Raw genomic sequence first — 19,068 nt, forward strand, 5'->3', positions numbered from 1 at the left:
CAGTGGCAATATGATGACCCACACAGGCCCGTATGTTGTAGTGATGCGCGGGTTGACTCATAACCCGCAGTCCCCTGGTTATAGCGGGTGGGTTTAGGGTCATTAAGTATTTTGTGGATGAAGGGCGGGTGGGTTGAATAAAGAGGAAGCAAGCAAAGAAAGATTTTTCTTTAATTATTTTAGGCTATCTGGTATTAGTGTGTAAGCCTAAGCTTTAAGGTCAATAACTGTACACTCGCCCAATAGCTTACATGCTAATCATCAAATGCTTTTGCGAACGAGCAGAAAAAGTATTTGGGCCTGAGCTACAGACATTATATTGGTCCCCTAAAACAGGACTAGTAAAGGCCCAGTGCACTACATTTTAACACATTCTTTTGTAAGACTTTAATTTTTATTCTGATTTTTTAGGGGATGCTGCAGCACCCTCAGCACCCCTACTTCCAGCAGCTATGTACACGGTCCATAAACATCTTTGCTCTGCAAAAGAAACAGAGATGACAGAGAACTTGATCGATTTCAACTAGATTGAAACATTCATTCTATCGATTTATGACATTCTGTTGAGCAAGGGTTTACAGTGCCTTGCGAAAGTATTCGGCCCCCTTGAACTTTGCGACCTTTTGCCACATTTCAGGCTTCAAACATAAAGATATCAAACTGTATTTTTTTGTGAAGAATCAACAACAAGTGCAACACAATCATGAAGTGGAACGACATTTATTGGATATTTCAAACTTTTTTAACAAATCAAAAACTGAAAAATTGGGCGTGCAAAATTATTCAGCCCCTTTACTTTCAATGCAGCAAACTCTCTCCAGAAGTTCAGTGAGGATCTCTGAATGATCCAATGTTGACCTAAATGACTAATGATGATAAATACAATCCACCTGTGTGTAATCAAGTCTCCGTATAAATGCACCTGCACTGTGATAGTCTCAGAGGTCCGTTAAAAGCGCAGAGAGCATCATGAAGAACAAGGAACACACCAGGCAGGTCCGAGATACTGTTGTGAAGAAGTTTAAAGCCGGATTTGGATACAAAAAGATTTCCCAAGCTTTAAACATCCCAAGGAGCACTGTGCAAGCGATAATATTGAAATGGAAGGAGTATCAGACCACTGCAAATCTACCAAGACCTGGCCGTCCCTCTAAACTTTCAGCTCATACAAGGAGAAGACTGATCAGAGATGCAGCCAAGAGGCCCATGATCACTCTGGATGAACTGCAGAGATCTACAGCTGAGGTGGGAGACTCTGTCCATAGGACAACAATCAGTCGTATATTGCACAAATCTGGCCTTTATGAAAGAGTGGCAAGAAGAAAGCCATTTCTTAAAGATATCCATAAAAAGTGTTGTTTAAAGTTTGCCACAAGCCACCTGGGAGACACACCAAACATGTGGAAGAAGGTGCTCTGGTCAGATGAAACCAAAATTGAACTTTTTGGCAACAATGCAAAACGTTATGTTTGGCGTAAAAGCAACACAGCTCATCACCCTGAACACACCATCCCCACTGTCAAACATGGTGGTGGCAGCATCATGGTTTGGGCCTGCTTTTCTTCAGCAGGGACAGGGAAGATGGTTAAAATTGATGGGAAGATGGATGGAGCCAAATACAGGACCATTCTGGAAGAAAACCTGATGGAGTCTGCAAAAGACCTGAGACTGGGACGGAGATTTGTCTTCCAACAAGACAATGATCCAAAACATAAAGCAAAATCTACAATGGAATGGTTCAAAAATAAACATATCCAGGTGTTAGAATGGCCAAGTCAAAGTCCAGACCTGAATCCAATCGAGAATCTGTGGAAAGAACTGAAAACTGCTGTTCACAAATGCTCTCCATCCAACCTCACTGAGCTCGAGCTGTTTTGCAAGGAGGAATGGGAAAAAATGTCAGTCTCTCGATGTGCAAAACTGATAGAGACATACCCCAAGCGACTTACAGCTGTAATCGCAGCAAAAGGTGGCGCTACAAAGTATTAACTTAAGGGGGCTGAATAATTTTGCACGCCCAATTTTTCAGTTTTTGATTTGTTAAAAAAGTTAGAAATATCCAATAAATGTCGTTCCACTTCATGATTGTGTCCCACTTGTTGTTGATTCTTCACAAAAAAATACAGTTTTATATCTTTGTTTGAAGCCTGAAATGTGGCAAAAGGTCGCAAAGTTCAAGGGGGCCGAATACTTTCGCAAGGCACTGTATTTAGTCTTCTAGGGCAACATATAATGACAGAAGAGAAGCTGCATGTATCTAATGATTATAGACAAGTTAACTAACAAGTAGCCTACCAAAATGTCAGAAATTATAAGCAGAAACATATCACTATCAGGCAGGGGAAAAATCCTCCACCCCCTGTCAAAAATCATTCCCCTTCTCTGATGGGTTATTAGCAATTGCGGGCGGGTGTTGGTGAACAAAGAGTTGACCCGCGCACAATTAAGGCTGTGTGATGTCTCCTGTTTGCTTGCTTTTCATATCTATGGTCACTTGACTTCATATACACTCTTTTCTTACCTGGTCTCGCTCTCTCAACCCCCCTCCCCTCTCTCTCCATCTCTCAGTGCTCAGGTGTCTGGGTATACCGTGTCGTAGTGTAACAAACTTCCAGTCTGCCCATGACACAGACGTCTCACTCACAACAGACGTGTATCTGGATGAGAATATGGAGCCGCTGGACCACCTCAACTCTGACTCTGTTTGGTGAGTTATAATCCAAATGAAGTAGAGCCCGGTTTTTCCTGGCCAGGTCAAGTGCATCTAACCTGCCACAGGTTAAGAGTTCTCCACTTCAATCCAGGCCACATGAGTGTATATTTGGCTTTGCTCTAAATACACAGAAATGCCTTGCCACAAATCATACTCTATAAAAAAAACCACCAGGCTGGAGTTATAGAAATAAATGTCTTCAGTAAAACGCAAATCAAATTGTGTTTATCACATGCGCCGAATACAACAAGTGTAGACTTTACCGTGAATTGCTTACTTACAAGTCCGTAAACAACAATGCAGAATTTTGTAAAAAGTAAGTAAGAAAATATTTGCTCATTTATTTGAGAAAAAATCAAATAAAGTAAAGTAAGAAAAAAAGTTAGACAATAAAATAACAATAACAAGTCTATATACAAGGTGTACCGGTACCGAGTCAATGTGCGGGGGTACAGGTTAGTCGAGGTAATTGAGGTAATATGTACTGCACATGTAGGTAGGGGTAAAGTGACTATGCAAAGATAATAAACAGTGAATATCAGCAGCGTGAAAAAAGGGGATCAATGCAAATGGCAGTCTTATGGCTGTCAAGGAGCCTTGTGGACCTAGACTTGGCGCTCCGGTACAGCCCATGACTAGGGTGGCTGGAGTCTTTGACCCTTTTAGGGCTTTCCTCTGACACCGCCTGGTAAAGAGGTCCTGGATGGCAGGAAGCTTGGCCCCAGTGATGTACTGGGCCGTAAGTACTACCCTCGGTAGCGCCTTGCGGTCAGATACTCCTAACTGTGTAATCCTAACAACCCCCTTCTCTGTGCAGGAACTTCCATGTATGGAACGACTGTTGGATGTCCAGGCCAGACCTTCCTCCTGGTATGGGTGGCTGGCAGGCACTAGACTCCACCCCCCAGGAGACCAGCCAGGGGACCTTCCGCTGTGGCCCTGCCTCTGTCACCGCCATCCGCACCGGCCAGGTCTACCACAAATATGACACGCCCTTCGTCTTCGCTGAGGTGAGCTCTATGGGGAGGAGATGGTTGAAGATCTATGATCAGTTGTGAATACTATAAATAAAATATGCCATTTAGCAGATGCTTTTATCCAAAGCGACTTAGTCATGCGTGGCCCTGGGAATCGAATCCACAATCCTGCCGTTGCAAGCGCCATGATCTACCAATTGAGACATACTTCATCTTACACATCACAGATCTCAAATTAGAGAAGAAATGGCTAAACTGACCTTGGATTACTTCCTATCTTTTATCAAATATTACACACTTTTCCTGTTTCTCCATGAATGAATGGTGCTGATCCTGCCTGTCTGTCTGTGTCTCCTCAGGTGAACAGTGATAAGATCTACTGGCAGAGGAACCTGGACGGTACCTTCACTCAGATCCACAGTGAGAAGAAGGCTGTGGGACACTTCATCAGCACCAAAGCTGTGGGCTCTGATGAGCGCGCTGACATCACACACCTGTACAAACACACCGAAGGTACAGTGATGTCATCATGCACTTCAATACACTGTCAGATGGTTGCTTGGTAACCGTATTTACACATGGAATAACACTCCGGTTGTAAGGGTGACATCACTCACCTGTAAAGACAAGACTATGTAGCCTAGTGGGGGTTGGCAGGTAGCCTAGTGGTTAGAGCGTTGGGCCTGTAACTGAAAGGTTGCTAGATCAAATCCCCGAGTTAACAAGGTAAAAATCTGTTGTTCTACCACTGATCGAGGCAGTTGTTCAGGGGTAGACCCCACTGTTCTTAGGCCATCATTGTAAATGAGAATTTGTTCTTAACTGACTTGCCTAGTTAAATAGAATTAAATCATCTGAGATCAGGCTATGACACTCGGTCAAAAACAACAACCCTGCAACCCAGCCTTTTCAATATAGACGTCAGATAATCACACTGTCATTACCTGGGATAATGAGGTTTTTGATTGAAATTAGCACACAAACAATAATCTCCCCTCTCTGATCCCCCACTAACCAGAATCAGAGGAAGAGCGCATTGCTGTGGAGACAGCCAGTCGCTATGGCACCAGGCCTGATGTGTACTCCACGCCGATGGCGAAGGACGTGAGCGTGGAGGTGAAGATGGAGGGGGAGGGGCCTCGTATGGGGGAGGATGCCCAGCTGACCATCGTGGTGACCAACCTGAGCTCCCAGCCGCGCAGAACCACGCTCCACAGCCAGGTGGCCGTCATGTACTACACCGGGGTGCTGAAGGGAACCGTCCAGAAAAACAAACTGCCTGTGGAACTCATGCCCAATGAAGGTGAGTCGGCAAGGGGAATAGTGGGAGGATGTTGCCCCTAACTGCTACAGGGTCAGATAATTGTAATCTGATCCTAGACCTGTGGCTTAGAGCAACTTCTATCTCAACCCAACTGAGGCCAGCAGCATTCCCCGCTAGCACCTTTTCAGCTCAGTAACAATATTGTCTCCACTCTGCATTTGCTGTTACCACATGTGTATCCTCAATCCTCTCATCTGACCCCTGTACTGTATAATGTGTATCTCAATTTCTCTTCCTCCTCAGTGAAGACCATACAGTGGGTCCTACCCTACCAGAGCTACCAGAACCAGTTGGTGGACCAGGCTGCTCTGATGCTGACTCTGTCTGGACGGGTCTCTGAGACCCAGCAGGTCCTTGCCACTCAGACCAACTTCAGGCTCCGCACACCGGACCTCAACATCGAGGTAAGACGCAACTTAGCTTTAGCACAACCTGTCACTGGATTCCTATGAGGTTCAAATTGGAATTCAAAAAGTTATATTTGAGCAACAGTACTGTATACAGTATGCTGGTTATGTTCAGTTCTTTATTTAAATATACAGTTGAATTCGGAAGTTCACATACACCTTAGCCAAATACATTTAAACTCAGTTTTTCACAATTCCTGACATTTAATCCTAGTAAAAATTCCCTGTCTTAGGTCAGTTTGGATCACCACTTTATTTTAAGAATGTGAAGTGTCAGAATAATGGTAGAGAGAATGATTAATTTCAGCTTTTATTTCTTTCGTCACATTCCCAGTGGGTCAGAAGTTTACATACACTCAATTAGTATTTGGTAGCATTGCCTTTAAATTGTTTAACTTGGGTCAAACGTTTCAGGTAGCCGTCCACAAGCTTCCCACAATAAGTTGGGTGAATTTTGGCCCATTCCTCCTGACAGCGCTGGTGTGACTGAGTCAGGTTTATAGGCCTCCTTGCTCGCACACACTTTTTCAGTTCTGCCCACAAATGTTCTATCGGATTGAGGTCAGGGCTTTGTGATGGCCTCTCCAATACCTTGACTTTGTTGTCCTTAAGCCATTTTGCCACAACTTTGGAAGTATGCTTGGGGTCATTGTCCATTTGGAAGACCCATTTACGATCTTTGTCCCCATGTGCAGTTGCAAACCGTAGTCTGGCGGTTTTGGAGCAGTGGCTTCTTCCTTGCTGAGTGGCCTTTCAGGTTATGTCGATATAGGACTCGTTTTACTGTGGATATAGATACTTTCGTACCTGTTTCATCCAGCATCTTCACAAGGTCCTTTGCCGTTGCTCTGGGATTGATTTACACTTTTCACACCAAAGTACGTTCATCTCTAGGAGACAGAACGGGTCCCCTTCCTGAGCGGTATGACATTTGGAAATTGCTCCCAAGGATGAACCAGACTTGTGGAGGTCTACAATTTTTTTTCTGAGGTCTTGGCTGATTTCTTTAGATTTTTCCATGATGTCAAACAAAGAGGCACTGAGTTTGAAGGTACGCCTTGAAATACATCCACAGATACACCTCAAATTGACTTAAATGATGTCAATTGGCCTATCAGAAGCTTCTAAAGCCATGACATAATTTTCTGGAATTTTCCAAGCTGTTTAAAGGCACAGTCAACTTAGTGTATCAAAACATCTGACCCACTGGAATTGTGATACAGTGAATTATAAGTGAAATAATCTGTCTGCAAACAATTTTTGGAAAGTAGATGTCCTAATTGACTTGCCAAAACTATAGTTTGTTAACAAGACATTTGTGGAGTAGTTGAAAAACAAGTTTTAATGACTCCAACCTAAGTGTATGTAGACTTCCGACTTCAACTGTATATACCAAACGCAATGCAATGCCATAGAAATGAAGTAGTACAGATGTCTTGACTAGCGGCCATGGTACAGCCTGCATACAGATGTCTTGACTAGCGGCCATGGTACAGACTGCATACAGATGTCTTGACTAGCGGCCATGGTACAGCCTGCATACAGATGTCTTGACTAGCGGCCATGGTACAGACTGCATACAGATGTCTTGACTAGCGGCCATGGTACAGACTGCATACAGATGTCTTGACTAGCGGCCATGGTACAGCCTGCATACAGATGTCTTGACTAGCGGCCATGGTACAGACTGCATACAGATGTCTTGACTAGCGGCCATGGTACAGACTGCATACAGATGTCAGTGCCCAGATAAACAGCAACACTGTAAAGTATGATGTTGTGTTTGTTTCCTCAGCCTGAAGGGGACGCGGTGGTGGGTAAGGAGATGGCAGCCAAGATCACGTTCACCAACCCTCTGCCACATAAACTGAGGGGTGTGGTGTTTAGGGTGGAGGGACTGGGCCTGCAGAAGGTCCGCGAGGTGGTTGTGGGGTAAGATCATAAAATTAAGAATTAGAAAACAAGTAATTTAACATGATCTCTATGGGCAAGACCCTGTAACCATCTCAATGTACAGATGAAGGATCTTAATTTGAGCAAGTTTGCTACTGCAGGAAAATAATCCTGCAGCAACAGGAAATGTGAATTATTATTATGTGGATTATATTTAGGGGTTTGTAGGGGTTGATACTTTTTGCTGGGGAAAATCAAGTCTGTAATTTCTAAGTGGAAATGTAAAACTTTAAAAGCATTTTTAAAACTCAAACAAACTACAAATTTGCATTTCCTGCTTGGCAGGAAAATTCTCTGATCAAATTTTATCCTAGCCTTTTCTCGGTCAATTACGCTCACATCTGTCTCTGTATTAAACCCCTCTTTGACCCTCTTCTAAGTAATATTAACCCCCCGTTCTCTCTGTCTCGCTCTCTCAGTGATGTTGGAAGCCACTCCACGGTGACTCTGACAGAACACTTCATCCCTACCCAGGCTGGGCCCAGGAAGTTGGTAGCGGCTCTGGACTGTAAACAGCTGACACAGGTGCACGGCGTTGCTGACATCGACGTCCAGAGCCAATGAGAGGGAGCCTGCAGCTCTCTCCTGTCCACTTACCTGGCCTTTAATTCAAGTCTCATCATAGAAAATGGGAAACCTTTTATTCAGTTCTCCCAAGGCATAAGTATTGTTTGATATATTTGATATTTCATGCTGTCATGTAATTATGGAAATATCCTGATCTTTGGATGAAGTTGTAAACGATTGTTAACAAGCGCTAATCTTTTTGATACTCACGTAATATCCTAGAATATCCTAGAATATCCTGATACTCACGTAATATCCTAGAATATCCTGATACTCACGTAATATCCTAGAACCAGTGCGCTTTGCTCTGAAATGGATTTGCTGTTACTGTAAGGGCTGTCCACACCTATAAAGAAGAAACATCAAACTATTGTTGGGGCCATTGAAATAGTTTATGAAAAATCCAGTGGTAAATGTAATTATCTAGCTGTACATTATCTAATATTACTGTATTTTTTAACAAACAATGTCATGGTGCTGTCATCAAACATTTGATAAATACACTGTATACATGTGTTATAATATTCCATTATGTTAGTGTTCAAGTATTTATGTTATCAACATGTTGGATAAAGTGTAACGTCTGTAGCATAACATGTCGGTCAAATTGTATTTTATATGGCTTATTTGAAGCACTAGTTTGATTTTATATGAGGGTTATGCCTAAAGATCTTCTCAATGTGTTAATGTTTATGTGAAATAACTAAAGTCAGTATTATGGCCCATTCATTGGTCATTGTGCTTCCTTGCCTTAAACTGTTCTTATGAAACAAAGAGTCAGCTCCTGAACATTAAGAGATGGAAACAAAGCCTTTGTTGACCTCGCTCTGCTCTCCTAGTGTTAGGGAGCTTTTTACTGCACTTAAAATTCAAGGAAGTAAACTGTTTTAAAGAGTTACATTTTATTGTATTAATGTATCTTTTGTATGTATTGTCAATGTATTTGCTAATAAAACAACTACTGAGTGATGTTTCCTATTGAGTTATGTGCATGACTCCCTGGAAGACAAGCCCCGACTGAATGGAAAGGTGTGAGATCAGAAAGATGCCATTATTCACTGTAGCAACTACATACTTATAGTAGCAGAACTTTCCATCTGCAGCCAAGTCTCTTTGTTTAATCCAGAAGTCTTGGCTTATGCATTAACCTGTTATCTATGCAACTTGTATGGCTTCAGGCAAAGGTGTGTCTTGCACACTTTATCCTGTGGAAATGGAACATTTCATGCATCTAATTGAATGTCTACAGTACATTTATAAGTTGATATGATTGGGATCAGTGTGGCTCATTCTCACACCCCTTATTGGACTCTGCACTGCACCACTCCTTTTCCGTGCCAAAGAACTCAGTGGAAACACCCTAAACCTACTGCACAGGACAGTACCTTAGGTAGCAAAATGCTGACTTCTAGTGGTCATATGAATACATATTGCCATGCATTTCAAGCTTACAGAGCAGTCATGGTAACAAGATCCTTAGCTTAGCTTCTGGAGAGAACAAATCTACTAACTATATACACTTCACCCTTTTTAAATAAGCAAAATGAGGTGCATAGCAATTACCGAAAAATGGATAGTAATGGTTGGATCATCAATCAGATGGTTGAATACCCTCGACATGGAGAGACAGACGTCTGACAGATCAATGACGAGATCAAAGATAAGCATTATTTTAATCATATACATTTCTATTGAATCCATGTAGTAGTATAAAATACAGGTATTTTGATAGTGAAGATCAGAGGTCACAGAGAACATTACAATCACATTTACTTTCCAACTCAGGCACATGATAAAAGCATGCTGCAGTGGCATTTACCATAGTTACAGAAAGAAACATAACTATATACCCTGAACATTGAGTGTTCCACCCAAACTCTTATTGCATTGACTAATTCATTTAAATAACAGAATTGTGAACTTCGCTTTAGTCAGAAGGCTGCAATATGAACTAAATGACCATGGAGAACTGTGTATAACATATAGCTAGATCCTAGAGGTTTCCCAGACTACATGGAAAAACTCCTTGCCAAACTTATAGGAACAGTACTGATAAAATAAAACTGAATAGGTGATTGAATAGTAAACACTCCATTGTCAAGGCCTTGTCTATCATCCCAACCTGGACAGGGGAACTTCAGTGCAGGGTCTGGTTTCCCTGACAGTCATTAGTCATTGGAGCAGAACCAGGAGTTCACCAGACCATGTAACCTGCCCAGGACTTTTCCTGGTCAGGTCACATGGTCAGTTCCTGGCCCTAAGCGTTCCAATTGGTCCTGCATGGCTCAGTTGTTAGAGCACGGTGCTTGTAATGGAAGGATTGTGGGTTTGACTCCTGGGACACCCACATGTAAAATGTATGCACGAATGACTGTCAAGTCGCTTTGGATAAAAGCATCTGCTAAATGGCATACATCATAACCACTTAGCCAACTAGTGTCCACTGATCAGAACGTAGTGGAATAGGCCCATCTTATAAAAATCTCCCACCAACATTGGAGCCATTTCTGTGGCACTAACGAGGTACAGACCAAGACACACATTATGACATCTTGGTTTGTCAGTCATGTATGCTTTTTCAGTCTACATCGTTACATATGTTCTGGACCACTCTGTTGAACTCCATTGGTTGGTCAGCATATACATGGTGAGACGCATCTTCTATCATCTGAAGAGAGATGGAGACAGGAATGATCAGATTTAGAGGATAAAATGTATGTCTAAGACCTCAAAACTTAAATGAAATAAATTACCCCCTTCCTCACCACAGTGCGTGTGGCTGTCTGGACCCTAATCTGGGCCACCTTGTCCCCTGAGGCGCTGTCCACCCAGGAGCGTGAACCGTATAGCAATGTAAGAGGCATGGAGGGGGGCAGCAGGTGAACCCGCTGTAGCATGGGCCTCTTGGCCCAGCCCAGGGACTCTGACATAGCCCTGAAGCCTACCTCCCCACTGGGGATAGAGGGAAGAGAAGGAGGACAAAGAGGGTTAAGAGTGACAGAGGGAAGAGGATAATGGAATAAAGGAAGAGGTTTGAGGATAAATAAATGTTTTGTCATTCTGTGGCAAATTCAGGCTAGTAAAGCCAAGTAAGGCCATGTCCCTATGGGATCAGGAGAAAGTGAACGCAGTATGCAGTTTAAGTGGTGATATGTAATGCAAGCCAAGGAGTGACTCTACGTACCTAGGGGTCTGAGCATTACAGTGGTAGATGTACTCGGTCATGGTATCATCATCAAACAAGTCCTCAAATTTCCTCTTGAAATCTGGACGCAATCTATTTACCAACCCTGGACCTGACAGAATGAAAGGAAAAGAGAAAAAGGGAACGATGGAGGTATTGATAAAATTGTGAAAGCTTTGAATAAGTGATCTGAATGTGAATAAAGTGTCTCTCACCCCATGGACCTGCTGCTCTGATGACAGCCAGAGGGTTGAACAGTGAGACGACTGAGGCCACAGCCTTGACCCAGCGTGGCAGGGGCGGCCTCTTCACAACCTCTGGCCCCTGGCCCGCCGGGGTCTCCACCCCTGGCTGTGGGTGTTCAGGGAAACCCCACGGGTCCACCAGGATCAGGTGACTCACCCTAAAGAAGGGGAGACACAATCTAAGTTATTATTCCATTACTATAATAAAATTGGTCATGGAGTTTTTCCTGACCAGGAATCATGGTACTAATGATTCATAATAAAGTGCAGTGTAGATCAACTTTTTAACTGTCACCGTACATATGGAGACATCCTGTACGTCAATCAATAGCTTTAAGGCAATACCATCATAAATACTATGACATCATAAATAAAAACATGGCCTCTCACCTAGAAGGGTGCTGGATGGTGTAAGATGTTGCCAGGTATCCCCCCAGACTGTGTCCCAATAAAATCATGTTCTCCAGGCCTACAGACTCCCTCCAACGCTCCATGGAGTTGACAAACTGCTCCTCGGCCAGGGCAGCATCTGTGGGGAAGGGGGGTCGGGAGCTCCGGCCAAACCCCAGGAGGTCGAAGGCGTAGACAGGCCGAGAGTGACTCAGAGCATCCAGGTTACGAATCCACAGACCCACTCCTCCGCCAAACCCATGGACCATCACCAGAGGAGTCTTCTTAGGGGCTATGGCAGGGAGGGAAGGCATAGAAAGAGAGACCGACAGAAAGGAAGAGTGAGAAGCAGACCGAGAGACAGACAAGAAGTTAATACCAAGACAAAAGCAAATTCATATGTCAAAAGCCTAAAGGGACAAGGAGACGGTGAGAATACCTTGCTCAAGAGGTTTGTGGGCGGTCTTGTTGGTCAACGTGAGGGTCCAGATCCTGTCCTGGTTGGGTAACGTGACAAACCTGGACCACACTTCATTCTGTATACCTGACACACGCACACACACACAAAGTGTTACTATATAAACAAGAAGTCAACCATTTAGCTCCTCTGAAAAGATAGAAAGAATTTTCGTTATTAACATGGTGTTACAGGAGAGGATCTTGGCCTCTGTGCTCTTCAGGAGGGACATGGAAGTCGGACGCCAGGAAGGCCACCAGCCCCACCCAGAGTATGGCCTGGAGGGAGAGAGATGATAGACATTGTGTTACTATAGCCGTCAGGAACATGAACACTGTACTATGACACTCACGACATGATCACTACAGTGCAGACACAGAATAAGGTAAAGGTCTAAGCGTCAGCCTATCAAACACACATGAAGCTAGCACTCCTTGAGCGACCTCAGACAGTTATACAACTAGTAGTTCTCACCACGTGACCTGACCAGGGAAAACTCCTGACCCTATAATTAAAAAACAGCTGACACAGGTGGGGGGCAGTAATTCAAGTAATGCAGGGGACATGATGAAAAGTGCTGTGTCACTCACTGTTACTTGTTCCCCCCCACACAACGTCGCTGCTGCACTGCTCTTCAATGAACACAGATCGAACCTACGTTGCTGTTATGTAGCCTAGTCTCAATGTCATAGTTGGCCAGCCACCATCATCATCATCATCATAACAAAACTTGTTTTGACAGACATTATATAGACAGACCATTTAAAGGTGGTATAGCATCAACACATCAAAAGATTATGAAAGCAGTAGGATATGTCTGGAAGGATAGTTAAACCACATGAGTTACAACTTACTCTGTCTCAGTTTCGTGTTGCATTGGCGCTACTGTGGGATCCATAGCATGACATATTCTGATAACGATACACAAGCTGTAGCAGTAGCCTAACAAACGTCAAAAATTAGTAGGGATTTCCTCTGTTTGAGATTGCGACTCGTGTACAGTGCCAAACATCCGTGTTCAATGTTTTGTAACACGAACATTCCTAAGTCAGCTGACCCAGAAGTGGGTGGGGTTTCGTCCACAGACCTTATGATTCGTTAAGCTGGCTGTCATTTTTCTGCTTTGTCCATTATGACCAGCTTCGTTGGCTTTCTTGCCAATCGTTGATATTCGTCGGCTAGTTATACAAATTATACAAGTCTACAATATAATGAGGACAAACAGTTGATGTCGGAAGTTTACATGCACCTTAGCCAAATACATTTAATTTCATTTCATTCGTTTTTTCACAGTTCCTGACATTTAATCCTAGTAAAAATTCCCTGTTTTAGGTCAGTTAGGATCACTACATTATTTTTAAGAATGTGAACGGTCAGAATAATAGTAAAGATAATTATTTATTTCAGCTTTAATTTCTTTCACATTCCCAGTGGGTCAGAATTTTACATACACTCAATTAGTATTTGGTAGCATTGCCTTTAAATTGTTTAACTTGGGTCAAACTTCTCAGGTGGCTTTCCACAAGCTTCCCACAATAAGTTGGGTGAATTTAGGCCCATTCCTCCTGACAGAGCTGGTGTAACTGAGTCAGGTTTATAGGCCTCCTTGCTCGCACATGCTTTTTCAGTTCTGCCCACAAATTTTCTATAGGATTGAGGTTAGGGCTTTGTGATGGAAACTCCAATACCTAGACTTTGTTGTCCTTATTCCATTTTCATATTTTTTTTCATATTCATTTTCCTCTAAACATAACAATGGTCATTATGGCCAAACAGTTCTATTTTTGTTTCATCAGACCAAAATACATTTCTCCAAAAAGTACAATCTTTGTCCCCATGTGCAGTTGCAATGTGCAGCAGTGGCTTCTTCTTTGCTGATCGGTCCTTAAGATTATGTTGATATGGGACTCGTTTTACTTGGATATAGATACTTTTGTACCGGTTTCCTCCAGCATCTTCACAAGGTACTTTGCTGTTCTTCTGGGATTGATTTGTACTTTTTGCACCAAAGTACATTCATCTCTAGGAGACAGAACACGTCTCCTTCCTGAGCGGTATGACAGCTGCATGGTCCCATGGTGTTTATACTTGCGTACTATTGTTTGTACAGATGAACGTGGTACCTTCAGGCGTTTGGAAATTTCTTCCAAGGATGAACCAGACTTGTGGAGGTCTAAAATGTTTTTTCTGTGGTCTTGGCTGATATCTTTTGATTTTCCGATGATGTCAAGCAAAGAGGCACTGAGTTTGAAGGTCGGCCTTGAAATACATCCACAGGTACACCTCCAATTGTGTCCTATACGTGTGTATATGTGGCAGGGAAGTCAGGTGCAGGACTTTTACTTGGTCAAATGGAGTAGTTTAATAACTTAAAAACATAGCTCCAAAACCATGACAATAATCAAAACAAAGTGGGTACGAGGACCCCGTCGCGCACCAATACAAACAACACGATAAATGAACAACAAACAATCTCTGACAAGGACATGAGGGGAAACAGAGGGTTAAATACACAACAGTTAATGAATGGGATTGAAACCAGGTGTGTAGGAAGACAAGACAAAACCAATGGAAAATGAAAAATGGATCAATGATGGCTAGAAGACCGGTGACGTCGACCACCGAGCACCGCCCAAACAAGGAGAGGCATCGACTTCGGTAGAAGTCGTGACAAATTGACTCAAATGATGTCTATTAGCCTATCAGAAGCTTCTAAAGCCATGACATCCTTTTCTGGAATTTTCCAAGCTGTTTAAAGGTACAGTCAACTTAGTGTATGTAAACTTCTGACCCACTGGAATTGTGATACAGTGAATTATAAGTGAAATAATCTGTCTGTAAACAATTGTTGGAAAAATGACTTGTGTCATGAACAAAGTATATGTCTTAACCGACTTGCCAAAACTATAGTTTGTTAACAAGACATTTGTGGAGTGGTTGAAAAACGAGTTTTAATGATTCCAACATAAGTGTATGTAAACTTCCGACTTCCATTGTATTATATGAACACATTTTCATAACTGTTCAGGCCTTCCTTTGAGTCAATATTAACATGGACATGACTTGTGTTGTCAAAAGAAGCATTATTTCATAGTGAAAAGTTAGTAGCATTTAGGCTTAGCCTAAAATAAGCCTAAATCTGCTACATATTGTGTGTCCACATGAGGATATTATCTAATGGTCTTGCCAGAAGTTAATGCTTCCTGTCCATGTCAACAGCTTTGGCCTCTAACCCACACTTCAGCCCTCTAACATACATTTGAGTCATTTAACTAGGGTTAAGTAGGGTTAAGTGTGTTGCTCATGGGTACATGGACAGATTTTTAACCAAGTCGGCTCGGGGATTCAAACCAGCATGCACGCACACACTAATGTTTATCTGTTGTTGTGACTCACTCACACCTGGTCCAAAGTCACATGTCTAAAATATCAGCTAGTTTCATTTTCAGTGTGTGTGTGGGAGGGGGGGGGGGGGGGGGACTGTGACTGTGTAATAGTGAGGGGAGTATCATTATGGTTATAACGTGATATGAGGCCCACCTTCCACCCATGGTCATCACACACACACACATCATCATCACACACACACACACACACACACACACACACACACACACATCATCATCACACACAAACACACAAATCTATTAGCCACTTACCTATGTCGGTGGGGGGTAAACAGCTCCAATAACAACACCTGAGAACCAGATAATGTCTGCCCTCCTGCCCACACGCACAGCAGGTTGTTTTAGGTGAGCTTGAATGACCAACTGCACCATGGGAATTTACCCCATTTCACATTCAAGAGCGTTAAGGTACACCTCCATCTCTCTTTTGCTCTCTCTCTGACACACACACGTACACACACGTCCACACACCATAACCCCACTCAATGAGAGAAACTAGTGAAGAGTAATATAATGTTTTTGCACATTTTATTACAAAAATGTTGAGCCATAAAAAAGCATACATAAATACCATAACAGCAGTGAATGGGGGCAAAGCAACAAATATTCCCCCCCTCCCAAAATATTTGCTCTTGTGCTCCTTCTGAACAACACCATTTTTTAAAACTTTGGCAAGTAATTCAGTTTACAAAACACAGTTCACTCTGTTTGGTACAGATTGTAGTTTTGGAAACAGAAAACTGTCTGGAGATCAAATGTTCATCGATGAGACAATTTGCAGAATGTCGGCCAAAATCCATCTCGCTCCATCTTCTCCCACTGCCCGGCCACTGGGCTTCCTCTGATCACCATATTTGATAGTGAGTGGAAACGCCAAATGGATGCTTCACATTTATACATGCAGTGAAATATTAATCTCATTACTCTATCTGTGCTATTGGTACACTCGCAATGGCCGTGCCAGTCCACCCATTATGCCGGCTTCCACTAGTTACCACAGCCACAAAGTCAAAATTGGCTATATAAGAAAAATCATGAAAATAAAAATGTATTTAAAATTAGGATTAGGCATAAAGTTAGCAGTGTAGTTAAGGTTAAGATACGGTTAGAGTTAGGTTTAAAATGCAATTTTAAGAAGATACATTTTAGAAATAGGCAAGGTTTATGACTTTGTGGCTGTGGTAAATAGGGAAGAACCATTATGCCATTTTTTATTTATTTTTTATTTCACCTTTATTTAACCAGGTAGGCAAGTTGAGAACAAGTTCTCATTTACAATTGCGACCTGGCCAAGATAAAGCATAGCAGTTCGACAGATACAACGACACAGAGTTACACATGGAGTAAAACAAACATACAGTCAATAATACAGTATGAACAAGTATATACGATGTGAGCAAATGAGGTGAGAAGGGAGGTAAAGGCAAAAAAAGGCCATGGTGGCAAAGTAAATACAATATAGCAAGTAAAACACTGGAATGGTAGATTTGCAGTGGAAGAATGTGCAAAGTAGAAATAAAAATAATGGGGTACAAAGGAGCAAAATAAATAAATACATTAAATACAGTAGGGAAAGAGGTAGTTGTTTGGGCTAAATTATAGGTGGGCTATGTACAGGTGCAGTAATCTGTGAGCTGCTCTGACAGTTGGTGCTTAAAGCTAGTGAGGGAGATAAGTGTTTCCAGTTTCAGAGATTTTTGTAGTTCGTTCCAGTCATTGGCAGCAGAGAACTGGAAGGAGAAGCGGCCAAAGAAAGAATTGGTTTTGGGGGTGACTAGAGAGATATACCTGCTGGAGCGTGTGCTACAAGTGGGAGATGCTATGGTGACCAGCGAGCTGAGATAAGGGGGGACTTTACCTAGCAGGGTCTTGTAGATGACATGGAGCCAGTGGGTTTGGCGACGAGTATGAAGCGAGGGCCAGCCAACGAGAGCGTACAGGTCGCAATGGTGGGTAGTATATGGGGCTTTGGTGACAAAACGGATTGCACTGTGATAGACTGCATACAATTTGTTGAGTAGGGTATTGGAGGCTATTTTGTAAATGACATCGCCAAAGTCGAGGATTGGTAGGATGGTCAGTTTTACAAGGGTATGTTTGGCAGCATGAGTGAAGGATGCTTTGTTGCGAAATAGGAAGCCAATTCTAGATTTAACTTTGGATTGGAGATGTTTGATATGGGTCTGGAAGGAGAGTTTACAGTCTAACCAGACACCTAAGTATTTGTAGTTGTCCACGTATTCTAAGTCAGAGCCGTCCAGAGTAGGGATGTTGGACAGGCGGGTAGGTGCAGGTAGAGATCGGTTGAAGAGCATGCATTTAGTTTTACTTGTATTTAAGAGCAATTGGAGGCCACGGAAGGAGAGTTGTATGGCATTGAAGCTTGCCATCATTTACTTGAACGAGGATGCCCGTTCTATTCATTCTTATTTCTATGGTGTGTATATATCAGGTAATCTGCGCATCAAATAAGTAGACAATATAATGAGGACATATTATATTAACACATTTTCATAACTGTTTAGGCCTTCCTTTGAGTCAGTATTAGAATGGACATGACTTGTGTTGTCAAGAGAAGCATTTTTTTCACCGTGCAGTTAGTAGCATTTAGGCTTAGCCTAAAATTAGCCTAAATCTGCTACATATTGTTTGTGTCAGTATTCGGATATTATCTAATGGACTTGCCAGAAGTTACTGCTTCCTGTCCATGTCAATAGCTTTGGCCTCTAACCCACACTTCAGCCCTCCAACATACATGTTAGTCATTTAACAGACACTCTTATCCAGAGCGACTTACAGGAGAAATTAGGGTTAAGTGCGTTGCTCCAGGGTACATGGACAGATTTTCACCAAGTCGGCTCGGGGATTCAAATCAGCATTCACAAACTCTCACACGCACACGCACGCACGTGCACACACAAGCGCGCTAATGTTTTGCTGTTGTTGTGACTCACTCACACCTGGTCCAAAGTCACATGTCTAAAATATCAGCTAGTTTCATTTTCAGTGTGTGTGTGGGGGGGGGGGGACTGTGACTGTGTAATAGTGAGAGGAGTATCATGATGATTATAACATGATATGAGGCCCACCTTCCACCCATCGTCATCACACACACACACACACACACACACACACACACACACACACACACACACACACACACACACACACACACATCTATTAGCCACTTACCTATGTCGGTGGGGGGTATACAGCTCCAATAACAACACCTGAGAACCAGTTAATGTCTGCCCTCCTGCCTACACACACACCAGGTTGTTTTAGGTGCGCTTGAATGGCCAACTGCACCATGGGAATTTACCTCATTTCACATTCAAGAGCGTTAAGGTACACCTCCATCTCTCTTTTGCTCTCTCTCTGACACACACACGTACACACACCATAACACCACTCAATGAGAGAAACTAGTGAAGACTAATAAAA

At 42.7% G+C, this 19,068-nt stretch overlaps 2 protein-coding genes across 2 annotated transcripts in view; one reads left to right on the forward strand and one right to left on the reverse strand.

The window, feature by feature from the left end:
• Nucleotides 1-8,915, forward strand: part of tgm1l1 (transglutaminase 1 like 1) — a 21,997-nt gene extending 13,082 nt beyond the window's left edge. The window contains exons 8-14 of the mRNA XM_021613836.3: nt 2,569-2,707; nt 3,531-3,723; nt 4,050-4,203; nt 4,709-4,993; nt 5,258-5,418; nt 7,217-7,353; nt 7,794-8,915. Coding sequence (XP_021469511.1) covers nt 2,569-2,707; nt 3,531-3,723; nt 4,050-4,203; nt 4,709-4,993; nt 5,258-5,418; nt 7,217-7,353; nt 7,794-7,938 — 1,214 coding nt within the window. The 3' untranslated portion in view covers nt 7,939-8,915. The remainder of the gene's footprint in view (nt 1-2,568; nt 2,708-3,530; nt 3,724-4,049; nt 4,204-4,708; nt 4,994-5,257; nt 5,419-7,216; nt 7,354-7,793) is intronic.
• Nucleotides 8,916-9,591: 676 nt separating this feature from the next.
• On the reverse strand, nt 9,592-13,282 carry abhd4 (abhydrolase domain containing 4, N-acyl phospholipase B). Its single transcript, XM_021613838.3, has 8 exons — nt 13,072-13,282; nt 12,410-12,495; nt 12,200-12,304; nt 11,761-12,052; nt 11,341-11,528; nt 11,126-11,237; nt 10,707-10,893; nt 9,592-10,609 (listed from the first exon to the last, which is right to left on the reverse strand). Exons 1-8 carry the CDS (start codon nt 13,113-13,115, stop codon nt 10,520-10,522), a joined length of 1,104 nt encoding a protein of 367 aa, XP_021469513.3. The 5' UTR covers nt 13,116-13,282; the 3' UTR covers nt 9,592-10,519.
• Between the last annotated feature and the right edge of the window lie 5,786 nt (nt 13,283-19,068).

This window comes from Oncorhynchus mykiss, chromosome 8 (assembly GCF_057628025.1).
Source record: "Oncorhynchus mykiss isolate SJ-2025 chromosome 8, ASM5762802v1, whole genome shotgun sequence".
Taxonomy (NCBI): domain Eukaryota; kingdom Metazoa; phylum Chordata; class Actinopteri; order Salmoniformes; family Salmonidae; genus Oncorhynchus; species Oncorhynchus mykiss.

Excerpts from the sequence above, each read along its gene's own strand:
- abhd4 (XM_021613838.3), bottom strand. The coding sequence starts at position 13,115 with ATGGATCCCACAGTAGCGCCAATGCAACACGAAACTGAGACAGA. Across the intron at positions 12,053-12,199 it reads CCACAAACCTCTTGAGCAAG|CCCCTAAGAAGACTCCTCTG; the intron begins GTATTCTCACCG and ends TCCCTGCCATAG. Across the intron at positions 11,238-11,340 it reads CAGAGCAGCAGGTCCATGGG|GTCCAGGGTTGGTAAATAGA; the intron begins GTGAGAGACACT and ends TCATTCTGTCAG.